Below are 14,694 nucleotides of genomic sequence, written 5' to 3' on the forward strand. Positions count from 1 at the left end.
TCGAGACCATATTTTATGAACTAGCTATATTAAACCTTTATTACCCATCTTTACCTTTTCACTTTTAGTCTTTAACCGTAAAAATAATAAGTTAAAATTAACTGTGAAAAGAAAAACATAAATTAAAGCAATTTTTTATGTTGAAATTATTAGAATTAAAATGTGTTTGGACTTGGTTGGTCCTGACATTAAGGTCGTGGTCCACTTAGCTTTTTTTGGTCGCCACACAACGCGCACGGCTCGAGCGAATCAGTATGTTTACCTTCTCTCTGATTGGCTACTTCATAAAGAACAATAGAAGAGACGCACAGCTTTGCGCACAAAGTTGAAATTTTTCAACTTTCAAAAAAGCTCACGCCGTTCATTGCGACAAGCCTTGAAGGTTCAATTTCTTTAATTTATGCAATAATCGAGCCGTGTGCATTGTGCGGCGACCAAAAAAAGCTAAGTGGACCACGACCTTTAGAGACAGCTATCAAACAAGGTTTTTTCGACTGAGACAGAAAATAGATTTTACACAGCAAAGAAGCATATATTCTCGAGAACAATGGAATTCGAATCCCCAGCCATTAAAAAACATGGGAATATCAATCCCCATAGAGTTTTTGTCCGTTATTTTTACCCTCCCTTGCTAAAAAAATTCCACGGAGTCTGTGAGAAGAAGATGTTTATTAACTTCGCTGAGATTGAAATCTCCATTTGAGACGGAAGAGATTTTAACATTGATAAAGATGACGTTTGTCTCTTAGTCATCAGGTTGTCTAAGGTCTAAACTCTTAAAATTGACACAGATCTTTTTACACAGGGGGGGGAACAGAGGCAGGGTACTAACCCATAGGGTACTAACTTGATTTTTTACTAAAATTTTGTTTAATACCAACCACCCATATTTAGTACCGGGTACTAATTCATTTTTGCTGTAAAAAATAGGGACACCACCCCTAAAATCTTAAATTTTACAGGTTAGACCAAGAGAGGGGTACTATTGTTAGTTTTTCAGACTGAAAATTGACAGATAATTCAAGCAAACTATCAATGATGGAGTCAGAAGCTTTTGTCCTTTGATTTTCATCACACACTTCTTGACCATTTTGGATGTTTTGTCTTCAAAAAAATCAAAAAATTTCTAAAAAAATTTAAAAAAATTTCAAATCAAAAAAATTAATTATTTGAAAAAAGTCAAAATATTACAACAAACTACTTTTTTTATTGAAAAACAGCAAAATTCTGTGAAAAAGTACCCAAATAGTATCCTGTACTTGCTTGAAGAGTGAAAAATACACACCCCACCCCCAAAGTAGTACCGGGTCCTAACTTTTTTGAAATGCAAAAATAGACACCACCACCTGGCTATGGGTCAGTACCCTGTGTCTGTACTCCCCCTGTTTTACAACTACCAAAATGATGGTTAAAGAAAAACGAGCAATTCCACGACAGGTATTACACTTTGCAGTTAGTATTTATTTATACAAAATAAAACTCCACATTATACAAATATTGGAATTGGACATTCACTCTGCCAAATCACTGACCAGATTTAATTGGTAAAGAGGCACTAAAAATGGCTTCTAAACTGACAAAGTAATAAGCCATTTTCTTTGAAAAATTCAGCTTTAAATTTCATCATTAATAATTGGTTTTAATCAAAATTTATTCTCAAATGTGTTTCTACCAGCCAAACCACTTTTCCATAAAAATAACTTGAACTGATTGTTTCTACCAAAGATTTCATTTGATTGGTATGTATATGTTTAAGTTTCAACTGACTGACAAGTGACTGACAGTGGAGTGCTGCCAGTTTAATTTTTGTAATGGCAAAAGCCTGCACCAAACTCCATTCATAGAAAATCACCGACGTTTCTTTTTACCCAATGTTTTCGCTTTCATTTTATCAACTGACGCTTGCTTGCCACCTTTATATTTTCGATTTTTGATTTTCATTGAGCCACCTTTCTTTTTATTTTTCTTGTCCATGGCATTCCTATTTAGAAAAAAAAAGAAAAATGTTTGTTAAGTGTCATAGTTCCCGGAGGGCCATAAGTTTAGTTTGAATTTCTTCAAAAAACTCCTAACCTTGAAAAAAATTATGTCACTGAAATTTAGCACAGAGGTCGATAACTCGAATCGAATCAAAAAGTTTTGGACCCTCTTTGAGGCATTTTATGATGACGTCAATTTTCAGTACAAACCCCCGCAAACAGAACTTTAAAATAGTTTTCAAAAATAAGTTTCGACCCTTTAATCTGAAAGATCGCAAAAAGTTATAGGACCATAAAAAGGAACCTCAAATTTAAGCCCTTCATTATTATTTTCAAGGTAAAAACCTGATTCTATTGGACTACAGGACCACCCCTTAAATAGACAAAATGCAATTGACTTTTTTGGTAAAAAATATCACTTTTGTTCTGATAAGAATAACACTGAAATATTAAATATCGCAATAAATTATCTTCAAATTAGAGAACAATTTGAATTACAGTAGTAATTTTGAACCACTTTCCAACTGAGGGGACCAATATTTTAGTTCGAATTACAGAAAGTTTCAAATAATGAAAATAATTTTCACACTTTAATAGATGGATAAGAAGTAGCTTACAGTTGCTGGTCTTGTGCCATTTTCTTATTTATAGCCTGAAGTTGATTAAGAAAAATGATTAAAAAAATCAGATATTTCTCTTTCCAAATAGTATAGGCAAATGAAGGTTAGAAACCTGCAAATGAACCTTTCAAATTTATTCAGTTCATAAGAACAAAACATATCAAAATGGAATACTTGCCAAAACTTTAACTATATTGCCATACATTTATCAAAGCAACAAGGTTGCATTTGAGGCCTGAAATTTGCTAAAAATCTTTCACTATCTCGTAAAGTAAAAGCTTTTTGGTTAATCTAACCATGGCAAACAATAGCCCTCAATCCAATGAGCCTAAATATGATATGTGGTGGGCAAATTTTTCAGAAAATGAGGTAGAATTCTTAGTAACCCAGATCTGACCAAAAAGTTGAAGTTGCTTATAAAGACATGTTTACCTTATTCATGTCTAGTGTATTAGGTTTATTGATTTTATTGAATATATCTAATGCTCTTCTCTTCTCATCATTCATATCACCACATACTGTTTCGAACTGAAATGAAATGAAAAATTATTGATGACAGGGGTCTCTATTAGGCCCGGCGACCAGCAAATCCCCTGTTCCAAGGCACGAAAAAGAAAAAATACACTAAAATCTCAGGTCACTGTACTTGAGTACATATTTAAGCAAATCTAACATACCGGGCTTGCTAAGAATTTGCCGGCCTAGAATCTATAATTCGCCGGTGTTAATTTCTCACTCACCAGCCTATCAAAAACAAAGCAAACCCCTGTATGGTGATTGTTCAGTTGGTTGATGATCGTTACGTAACAATATGTGATCAGTCACACAAAGGCTGAGACACCAATGTGTTAATTTGACTCAAATATGAAAATGTAAAAGTGTATTTATTTGGCAGCTTTTTGCTTAAAAGTTGGGAAACCAAGAGCTAAGGTACAAATATCAGTTCAATCAAACTACTCTTGTTTTACACCAAAGATTTGTAAATGGACAGACAAAAAAGACATAATTTCTCAGATCCTAACCCAACTGATTCAATAGTTGATTCAATAATACCTTTCTCTTTTTACCGGTCTTTTTATTTGGTTTTTCATTTGGCTACGAAAAAAAGAGAAAACAGAAATCAATTAGAAATATACAAGATTCACAACCTAGATTCAATTTGAATTTTTATATTATAAAAAACAGTTTTGAAACCCTTAGAAACCATACAAATGTTTATACTACCATATAAGCAGCAAAATGACTATATCATATTTACCAGTTTTTCTTGAAATTTTCCCATTGATGCTGTAGAGACTTTGGCGACATCTATTTCTTTTGTTAACTGTAAAAAAGACCGATTGAAGTGTTAAAAGTCAAAATCAAAGTTTAAGTTTCTACAATTTAACACTGACTTCAAACGATTTCTGGTGCAGAAATTTTTGGCTCATTCCATATCAGGTAATTTAAGCTTTAAGTTCAAAACTCTGCACCATGCTAGTGCAAAAGTACGACATACCAAGAATTTCATGTCGTGGGTTCTAAGGATTGGCCCCTTAGTATACAAAACAGTAACTTTACACCTCATTTAAAAAACTTTAATTAAGCATTACTCTTTCTTTATCTTTTTTAACTTCTGGTTTCAGCTTGCTGCTCAAGGGTGCGCCTGAAGAAAACAAGCAATATGCTGAATGGACCTACCTGATGATTAAAGTTAGATAGCAATGCGAAAAGAAAAATGAAAAAAATCAGTCAGAAAATATAGCGTTTAGCGAAAATACACAACACAATAAATTCATCATTGATTGTTGATGGGGGGAGAGGGAAGGGTTGTAGGGAAATAATAAATAGGAAGTTCTGGTCGCAAAAATCAGTTTTATTGACAATTGAATCATGCTTGATAATGAGCATTGTTATGAATAATGTTTTTGTGTGAAAAGCATAGAAATATAAGTAAACTAAACCGGAAAAAAATTTTTTCTCAAAAATACAACTCTGCCATGTTTTGAGCATTGCGAATACGCATCTTTCTGCAAAAAATCAGAAAAAAATAAAAATGAAAATTCGAGAAAATATCAAAAAACCGATTTTTCCGACATATTTCCGGCATTTTCGGCCGGAAAAATTTTTTTTTCGAAAATCGGGCTCTGTCACATTTTAGGTATTGTCATATTGAATCAGTGTGCAAAATTTCATAAACAAATATAAAGTACAGCTCGAGAAATTCAAGAAATACTGTCTTTCCGGCGAAAATAGGTTGTTCCGGTGACTTTTAAATTAGTTCCGGCTTCAAAAATCAATTTTATTGAAAATTGAAACATGCTTAATGGTGGGCATTGCTATTAATAATGTTTTTGAATGAAAAAATAACCAATTATATGGAAAAAGTCCAATGAAAATCCAGAAAAACGGCGATTTCCGGCATATTTCCGGCATTTTCGGCCGGAAAATATTTTTCTCAAAAATCGGACTCGGCCAAGTTTTGGGCATTGTTAATAAGATTCTTTGAGCAAAAAATCAGAAAAAACTAATGATAAAATCTCAAGAAAATGCCAAAAAACCAGTTTTTCCGGCATTTTCGGCAGGAATTGAATTTTTTTTCGAAAATCGGGCTCTGTCACAATTTAGGTATTGACATTTTGCATCAGTGTGCAAAATTTCATGAAAAAATATAAAGTACAGCTCAAGAAATTCAAGAAAAACCGTTTTTCCGGCGAAAATCGGCTGTTCCGGCGATTTTTAGAAAGTTCCGGCTTCAAAAATCAATTTTATTGAAAATTGAAACATGCTTAATGGTGGGCATTGCTATTAATAATGTTTTTGAATGAAAAAAACAACCAATTATATGGAAAAAGTCCAATGAAAATCCAGAAAAACGGCGATTTCCGGCATATTTCCGGCATTTCCAGCCGGAAAAAATTTTTTCTCAAAAATCGGACTCGGCCAAGTTTTGGGCATTGCTAACACGCATCTTTGTGCAAAAAATCAGAAAAAACTAATGATGAAATCTTGAGAAAATGCCAAAAAACCGGGTTTTCCGGCATATTTCCGGCATTTTCGGCCGGAAATGATTTTTTTTCGAAAATCGGGCTCCGTCACATTTTGGCAATTGCCATTTTGCATCTTTGTGCAAAAAATCAGAAAAAACTAATGAGCCAATCTCGAGAAAAGCTGGTAACAGACGAACGAACGAACGAACGAACGAACGAACGAACAGACAGAGGTTAATTCATAGGACCTCCACCGGGGCACCCGGAGGTAGGTCCAAAAATCAAACCAAAGCTTTGTTAAAAAAGATAATCAATCCAGGGGCTTCTCCTTTAGCTAGGGAATCTCAAATTCTTAAAAGAAGAGATCACAATTAGAAGTAGAAAAAATGCAACAAATACTGGGCGAATTAAAAAACTATGGATGTTTGATCACTTCCTCGAAATTGCTCTTACTAGGAAGTAGAGATTCCAAACTTAAAATTTAGTTATAATTTTTCTAAAAATTTGGTCAACTTTTTTGAAATTAAAAATTTTTAAGAAGTGTAAAAATTTCTGAGACCATGTTTAGACGTCATAACACGTTCAGACCCTGAGGTATAGCATCACTTCGATATAGTTCTTGTTCAGATAGGAACTATTCATATTGGTTTCCAAAACGTTTCGGAGCAAGAAAACAGAGCAGTTCTATTCTGATGAAAGTAGTGCAAAGCAACTTTTTCTATCCGCTTTGTTTTTCAAATTTTGGTGTCCACCGATGTTCCGGAACCTAGTTTTGAACCGAAATGTCTAAACATAGAGTCTAAAAAGAGGTACTAGACATATGATAGAAGAAAAGAAGAAAAGATACATCCATTTATTTAGACTTTGATTCTTACTTTTATTACCAGCTGCCTTCTGGGCTTTTGAAATGTTTCTAAGTCTTTGGTATTCATTTTTAGCAACTCTTTCTTTTTTGACATCCTTGGCCTTCTGGAACTGATCTTCGTTTGGATCTGGATAAGTAAACAAACATAATAAAAAATAATATGAATGACACAAAGATTAAAAACATATAATGGGAAACCAATGCAAGGAAAAGCAAGTTCATTCTCTCAGACAAAGATTACACAACCAATTAGCTAAGATTCCAAATTTTGTCAAATTCATTAAGATTAGAAAATTTAGGGACATTTAAAATACCATCTTTCAAATTTATATGAGATAGAGATCCATTTGAAACTTGCTATTTAAAATCAACTAGTATTTTTAACGTCATGCAAATTCTCTGAGGAATGAAGTGAGAAATTCTAAAGACATAAGCTGGTACGTATGAATCACCATGTAGCAACAAGCAAATTAAGTAATTAAGAAAATAGAGTTACCTGCAGTTACCTGTACTTATTTTAATTACCTTTATTTACTGGAACCTCCATACACCATTGAGCTTGGTCATCATTAGCCTTTTTGTATCCATACCGTGGTTTCCATTGATCCAATTCCTTATCCCATACCATACGAGAACGTTTTTTGTTTTCAATACCCTGCAAAAGAATTTCCATTATCATTCTCTTCCCAAAAGCCTAATTGTAATCAATTCCAACGATTTACAAAAACAAGGGAATAGTTTAGAAAACAGAGAAGTCAGCAAAAACCAGAAACAAAATAATAGGTACAAATATTTTGAAAATTGATTATCAATTGAATTTGGGATATTGTTATTTCATGATTTTACCTTCTTTTTAGCATATTCTTCCCATTTAGTCAACGGTTTTGGTTTTGGAACCTGGAATAATGAAAAAATAGAAAAATATCTAATGAAAATTTAATGTCTCTTTGCAGAATCTTTGAGGAACAAATAGAAAAATATCTAATGCTGATATTTTTTTATTCTCCTCTGAAAATTTGTCCTCTGAAAATTTGGTAAAGCTTCATTCAGATTCAGATGGAAATTAGCCTTTTATGATAATTAAAAATTTGAAATAAAATTCAATTGTAATATTTCATACTGGCTTTTCTCTTGGTAAGAATGTGTTTGTTTCAGGAAGCTAAAATATAAAAAAGAGAATTTGTTTAATTTCTATATCTATTACATTATCTAGCATTATATTGATTCAATTAATTCTCAAATACCCTCTTGTATACTTGGGAAATTATAAACCATTGCATCCATTCTTTGAATGCATTTTTTGTTCTGATTCAGAAGGGAATTTTTTTAAGTATCGAGTATTCATCAACCCCTAAACAAAGACGGATACCAATCAGGAATCATGAGATCTTCCAAGAGCAGGATACAAAAGGTTTTTCATCAGTTTGGGTAAAACCTTTTTAAGGGAAAGTAAAGTTAAAGGAATTTTTGGTCTAATGACAAAATTTATCCAGTCAATATCAGCAGAGTGTTAATAAACAATATTGAGCTTCTAAGAAACAAAATATTTCCGGAAAAATGGACAATTTGTACCTGTGCTACCACAACACTGTCAACTCTTTCAATGGGAAGCTGAAAGGTAAAAATAAGAATAATAACAGGCCATATCTCAGAAAGGCAGGCCGGCATCTTTGGCACATTGGAGGCCAAAAATGGCACTTTTTCTCGTGTTTTTCAAATAAAAAGGCTATTTTCACCACAATTTTGGTGATTTTGGGAGGGCTTGGAAAAACAGCCTGAATAAGTAACATGTTTATTGGCTAATTCATTGTCAAACTATAAACACCATTTGCATATCTGAATTAGGTCTTTAAACCTTTTAAACTAAAGGGTGTCCTGAAAACAAGGAGGAGATCAAAACATTGAGTTAAGTAGAGATATTTTGTGTCCTTTGTATTACCAACAAAAGAAAAACGCTTTCTACTTTTGTATAAGTGTGTGCTAACGTCTTTTTAAAAAGATTTCCCCTCTAAAAAAAAAAAAACTTAAAATCTTAAAGTTTAACTTGTTTGAAGAAATAGTTAAACTATGTGGGGTACAGCAAATGTTATTGATTAAAATCACTGGCTTCTTTTTGTTGTTCAGTGTTTTTAAACTATCAAAATATCACTACTATAAAAACGTAACGCTACCTCCCAAATTTGATTGAAGAGCAACTGAGCATTGTCCCTTGCTAAGTTCTTCAGAAAGATTTCCTTGTTCGATCTAAAAGTAAAAGTAAAGTCTGTCTCGAAATAATTTGCAGCTGGAGACAAAAATGGCTGTAACTTTTGATAGAGTTCGAATCAAGTTGCGATTAAGTGCTTGTCAAAATGATATTCGTGAGTGGAATATTATCAAGTAAAAAAAATGAGAAAAAAAAGGGAAATGAAAATGAAAAATGAAGAAGAAAAAAATCAACTTTTTGTAGAAATGTGGTATAATTACCATTTTCACATGAGTGATTCTTCAATCTTAGATCATCATCACTGTCAAAAAAATTTTCAAAAATATTCATTCAATCAAAAGATATCAAAGAAAGTTTATTGCTGGTTGACTCTATAAAATAGTAAAAACTGGTAAAAAACGACAAAAAAACAGCCTTTTCTCGATCAACCAGCAATAAACTTTGTTTGATATCTTTTGATCGCATGAATATTTTTGAAAATTTTTTTGACAGTGATGATGATCTAAGATTGAAGAATCACTCATGTGAAAATGGTAATTATACCACATTCCCACAAAAAGTTGATTTTTTTCTTCTTCATTTTTCATTTTCATTTTCCTTTTTTTTCTCAATTTTTTTACTTGATAATGTTCCACTCGCGAATATCTTTTTAACAAGCACAAAATCGCAACTTGATTCGAATTCTATCAAAAGTTACAGCCATTTTTTTCTCCAGCTGCAAATTATTTCGAGACAGACTTTAGTAATGAATGAAAAATATGAAATTTGGCTAGAGTTATGAAGTTACTGCCTTTTAGTGGACGAGTTTCTGTTGCTTGCATTAATTTTTTAGTTTTGTTCTCTAAAATCTTCTTATACTTATTCCAATACATCCTCACACTTATTTCTACCACATGTGTAGATATGTAAAAATCGTAAATCTACCATGTGTAGATATTAGAATCCGTAAATCTACTATATGTGTAGATATTGTAAAGCTACCATATTAGAACCCATGAATCTACTTGTGTAGATATTGTAAATCTACTATATGTGTAGATACGGTAAATGCTCTAACATAAAGACTTTTATGCGCATGCGTAATTTATAAACCACACGCAGTTAATTCCCGTGATAAATAATGAGGAATGAATCGCTAGGGGTGGTACAGTCACTTTCGGTCCGGGTTGTGGACGGCGAAATATGTCGTTCTTTGATAGTTACGGTTAAGGTTTGTCGTTCTTTTTGTCGCTTTTTAATAGTTATTTGTCATTCTTTTTAGATTGTCTGGATAGTATTTATACCTTAACTACTAATATGGTAGATTTATGGATTTTTACATATGTACACATATGGTAGATTTACAATATCTACACATATAGTAAAGTTTACGGATTCTAATATCTACACATATGGTAGATTTACAATTTTTACATATCTAGACATATGGTAGAAATAAGTGCGAGATTGGCCTGCTCATTCACTAATTCTAAATGGAGTGAATTTTTTATCTACTGATATGATTAGTAATTTGATTGAGTGCCTGAGACACATTTTGAGAACTTTTAAGATACTAGTAAACCTACGCCTCCAACTTCTAGAAGAGGAATTGGAATTCTGGAAGAAGAGCCAGTTTTTATCGTCTGACCACTTTTTCTGAGATTGGATCAGTTGAATCAAGTCTGTGTTCTTGTACCCTGAAGATATCGACACCAGGATCAATACCAACGTTACAGAGCTGATGAAATTTCCCAGTTTGATAGAGGGTACAAACATTGAAAGTAGAAAATATAAGAGGTACTATCTGCCGCAGTGATATTTTCTGTTCTTTGCTGTTGCTTCATACAGGCTAGCTCTAAAGCTCTAAAACAGCTCTAATAACATGAAAACCAGAATATGATTTTTCAATGGGAATCAAAACTATAAAGTGCACTTACAAACATCAATATGTCAGATCTAACAAAATTAATAACAACACTGTCATCATTGACAATAAAACAAAGGATTTTCTGTCAACAGCCTCGTAAACATTCCAACAACTTCCATGGAAATGATCTATCACAGCTAAGTCTACCCTTTTTAGCGCAGTCCGAGGATTGAGCCCAAATTGCTTGCAGAATGCTTAAATGCTTGCGTGCAGCATAGGGTACAAAGACCAAGTATGCATTTCCCGTAATTTTTGTATGAAGAGTTAGGTCTATACTGTCATAGAGTTGTTAAAAGACATGTAAGAGCTCCCTTGGTAATTCTTTGCAGTTTTCATAATCGTGGGGTTTTGTAGACATTATCTTTTATCCCCTGTCTGAGGAAAGAAGTGGATGATTGGTCCTACAAAATGCTATTATTCAAGGTTGACTCCTTTAGTTCCACTGTGTTTCGATGGGTTTGTGAATAACTTCATTTAAATATTTTAAAGGAAAAAAATCATTTAATTGAAGAAGCTGATTGTTGCTGCTGGATGTGTATCTGTCATTTTGAATGGTACCGTCAACTGCTCTAGCTTGACGATTGGTCGAAACATGGGACATACTTTCACTTACTGTTAAATCTCTTTGAAAACAAATTTATTTTGATTACTCCACCAAGTTTATCAATCATACTTTCTGTCATAACATGTCACGATAACTTTCACTGATAACGCGCCCTTATTAACTTTTATGTTTTTATTCAAAACGACTGGACGCCAATTGGAGAACTAGAGAACGCCCACCTCCTAACACCTATTGCCCGATGGGATTAACAAATCCAGACGGTGCTAATTGAATGTTCGCTTGTGATCAAAGTAATCAATAATGATCAATAATAATGGAAGGTGGTCAGTGACCTCCTATCAATTTTATCGGTGATCGGTGATCGAATACTCACTCGACTCCACATTATGGCATTTTCTTCAACCATTATCCATTTGTTCAATCACTTTTTGATTACCTTTGATCATATTGAATACTTTCGATTGTATTGAGTACTTTCCAGCCTTCGATTTTATCAAATATGTTTCCAGTAGCAGCGCGTCAAAATAATCTGAAACCAATTTTACTTCGGCCAATTAAAACATGCGATTAACGCACAAAAACCACTTTCGTTTTCTCCAACCAATCAAAATGCACGATATGAGATACTTGAGGAAACCCAGGGCGAAGGCTCACAATATGGCGAGAGCAAATGGCTGGGAAATAAGAGGGTCAATCTTTATGACGGAGCTTCTTTCTGTGCTTTGGTGTTAGGTTAGTTTTTTGGTTTTTCTTAGGGGCCACTTACATATCGATTTTTCCCACCTTTAGCGTCATTTCGACACTAATTAAAAAACCCACCCACCCCCTACCCTTAGCGTCATATTATGAAATATACCGAAAATCGATGAAAACCTTTTTTTCCTATCTCACTTCAAGTATTGATGTTCCACTGCCAGAAAAGTTTCTTCCCCCTTCTGGCTTGGTACATTTCGCTTTTTTTTCTAGTAGTGGTTTCAGTATGACTTTTGCACAGATCGGTTCCCAGACCCGCATATGTTATGACGCATGAAAAAAAGCCCCAAATTTTTTTAACATAATGAGCGTCTCCGGCATTTTATTATACCAGCTTATTAGCAGTCTTGATGCCGTGAAAAAGAGACAATTTTGAAGTGCGAGGATGTTTTAATGAAGAGGCTGCTACCTGAAAATCATAAGTATGAAAGTTATAGATTTCTGGAAATTTGAACATCCCTTGAAAACTGATATCTCTGGTAGAAATTCTTAGCGCCACTCAACCTAACCCACCCACCCTAAAGCGCCGGAATGACGCTAAGCGTAGGAAAAATCAATATGTGAGTGGCCCCTTCTTAAAGATGTATCATAACATAGTACCAGTTGGAGGAGATAAAAAATCAACATCATCAAACAAATACCTCAAATCATCAAACAAACAATCATCAAAGAACCAAGAACCGACTGAACTCATACCTGACCTCTCAACATCAATCAACTCTACACCACCAATGAATGACTTTTAAGGTTCGGTGAAATGGTGGCAGAATTGCCATCCCATGTTTTGTCTCAGATAGTCCCAAGTTGGAGCAGTTGACGGTGTGGTATGTTGAATGGTCTGACGCTCAAATTGCAGATGTAAAACAATAAACATGTTTAAATAAACTTGCTAGCTACATTCTCTGACTGATGAAAAATTTCATCAGTCAGGCACATCCCCAGACGGTGTCAATCAAACAACTTCGAACAAAAATCGCAATCGAACCAATCGAACGTAATCGAACGCGATCGAATAATTGCGATTCGATTGTCGAACGTAATCGAATCTCAATCGAACGGCCGATTCCTGGGTAATATTCGATTGCGTTCGAGTAAGGTTAGATTGGTTTGATTGATTGTTGACTATGTTCGATTGGTTCGATTGATGTCAATTACATTGGATTAATCTTCGATATCATTCGATTACGATTATGTACGATGAGTTTGATTGCGATTAAATTAAATTGGATCACTCTGTTAGAGCTTCTTAGCGTGGGCGGTCGAGCGCTTAAGTACCATACTAAAGCGAATAAAATCTAATACAATTGAATCAATCGAACGTGATCAAATACAATCAAACGTAATCGAAGCAATCGAACAGCAAATCCTGGGTAATATTCGATTGCGATTCGATTACGTTCGACAATCGAATTGCAATTATTCGATTGCGTTCAATTGCGTTCGATTGATTCGGCGTTCGATTCGTTCGATTGACACCGTCTGGACATCCTGGCAAATGAACGGGGTCAGCATTTGCATGGGGTATTCGTCACCCAGTGTAAATGAGATAGGACGTCTCAGGCTAAAAGCGTGAAAATGAATAAAAATGAACTTCAAACTGAAAAAGGGAAAAAAGGAAGAAAACTGGGAACTTTATTTTTTCATTGAAAGTTTCTTCAATCACGACCCTGGACACCGCCGTACATTGTACGGTGGGTGTACGGTGGGTACGGTGGGGTGTACGGTGGATTTCGAGTTAACCTATTTCACCACCGTACCAAATTGATTTCAGTTTCAGAAAGCATGCAAAGTTTTAGATATTCAACCGTCGTGGTCGGACTTACTGAAAAACTTCTAAGTCGGAAAAAGTTTCTTTGGTACATTAAGTTTGACCACGGAACTTGTCTATCGCGATCTTATTCCCACCGTACAATAGTACGGTGGGAAATTTAATGTACGGTGGGAAAATGTACGGTGTTTTCATAGTTAACCTTTAATTCCCACCGGACATTTAAATCAAGCCCCACCGTACAACACCGTACAATGTACGGCGGTGTCCAGGGTCGTCTTCAATCTTCGAAGACAAAATTGACCCATGGAAAAAAATTTCATCTATGCAGTTCTTTGAAATGAAGCAAAATATTTCCAACCCGGTTCAATTAAACTGGGTATTCGGCGCTATTACGTCACTTTCGTTTTCGACCCCGTTCATTTGCCAATGGTCGCAAGTGAAAAATACCCCGTTCATTTGCCAGGATGTGCCTGACTGTTCATCATTTTTTTATGATGCAATGATCTTGAGGACAAAGAGTACAAGCTTTTTTGAAGGGCCTTAAAAGTGTAGTAATGTAAACTAGCTTGATAGTAATAAATGAAGCTATAGTATACTTTGATATTATGTAGGGTATACAGAAAATATTTTTTGGAATAAAAAATCTGCAATAAAAAAACTTGCGACTTACTTGAATTGTTTTGTATCTACTGGTTGCAGATCTGACAGAAGTAAATTTCCAACATCACTGACAGGATCTACTTCTTTTGAAACGGTGATTGGTTTGAATTTGGCAGAATCTCCTAGGATTTCCTTAACTTTATCGATTACAGCAATTTCGTTTGAAGATTCCATTTCTGTCGCCATTTTCTCCATGTGTTTTTGTTTTTGTTTCTGTTTCAAAATTCCAAAATTGCTAAAATATAGAACACGACTGTTCCATTTTCTTCACCCCAGTCGAAATATTCTGTAATTTACTAAGCTTATGTAAATTGTAGAACGGTGCTTGATAGAAGCCATTGCATCGCTGATAGAATTCTGCAAAATAAACTTTAAACCACTTTCATCACCCCCTGAATCT

General features: G+C 34.3%; 1 protein-coding gene across 1 annotated transcript; it reads right to left on the bottom strand.

Moving 5' to 3' along the window:
* Nucleotides 1-1,440: 1,440 nt before the first annotated feature.
* On the bottom strand, nt 1,441-14,694 carry LOC136821724 (ribosome biogenesis regulatory protein homolog). Its single transcript, XM_067077936.1, has 13 exons — nt 14,305-14,694; nt 8,605-8,677; nt 8,006-8,044; nt 7,554-7,592; nt 7,280-7,330; nt 6,959-7,088; nt 6,444-6,560; nt 4,192-4,244; nt 3,858-3,923; nt 3,653-3,694; nt 3,032-3,127; nt 2,597-2,631; nt 1,441-1,981 (listed from the first exon to the last, which is right to left on the bottom strand). Exons 1-13 carry the CDS (start codon nt 14,487-14,489, stop codon nt 1,849-1,851), a joined length of 1,059 nt encoding a protein of 352 aa, XP_066934037.1. The 5' UTR covers nt 14,490-14,694; the 3' UTR covers nt 1,441-1,848.

Source organism: Clytia hemisphaerica, unplaced genomic scaffold, assembly GCF_902728285.1.
Source record: "Clytia hemisphaerica strain Z4C2 unplaced genomic scaffold, Clytia hemisphaerica genome assembly, whole genome shotgun sequence".
NCBI lineage: Eukaryota > Metazoa > Cnidaria > Hydrozoa > Leptothecata > Clytiidae > Clytia > Clytia hemisphaerica.

What these genes read in the sequence shown, in the direction of transcription:
- LOC136821724 (XM_067077936.1), bottom strand. Translation starts at nt 14,489, where the DNA reads ATGGAGAAAATGGCGACAGAAATGGAATCTTCAAACGAAATTGCTGTA. An exon ending in GTAGATACAAAACAATTCAA is followed by an intron (nt 8,678 to 14,304) that starts GTAAGTCGCAAG and finishes TTTTACTTTTAG; the next exon opens with ATCGAACAAGGAAATCTTTC. An exon ending in ACAGTGTTGTGGTAGCACAG is followed by an intron (nt 7,593 to 8,005) that starts GTACAAATTGTC and finishes TTTATATTTTAG; the next exon opens with CTTCCTGAAACAAACACATT.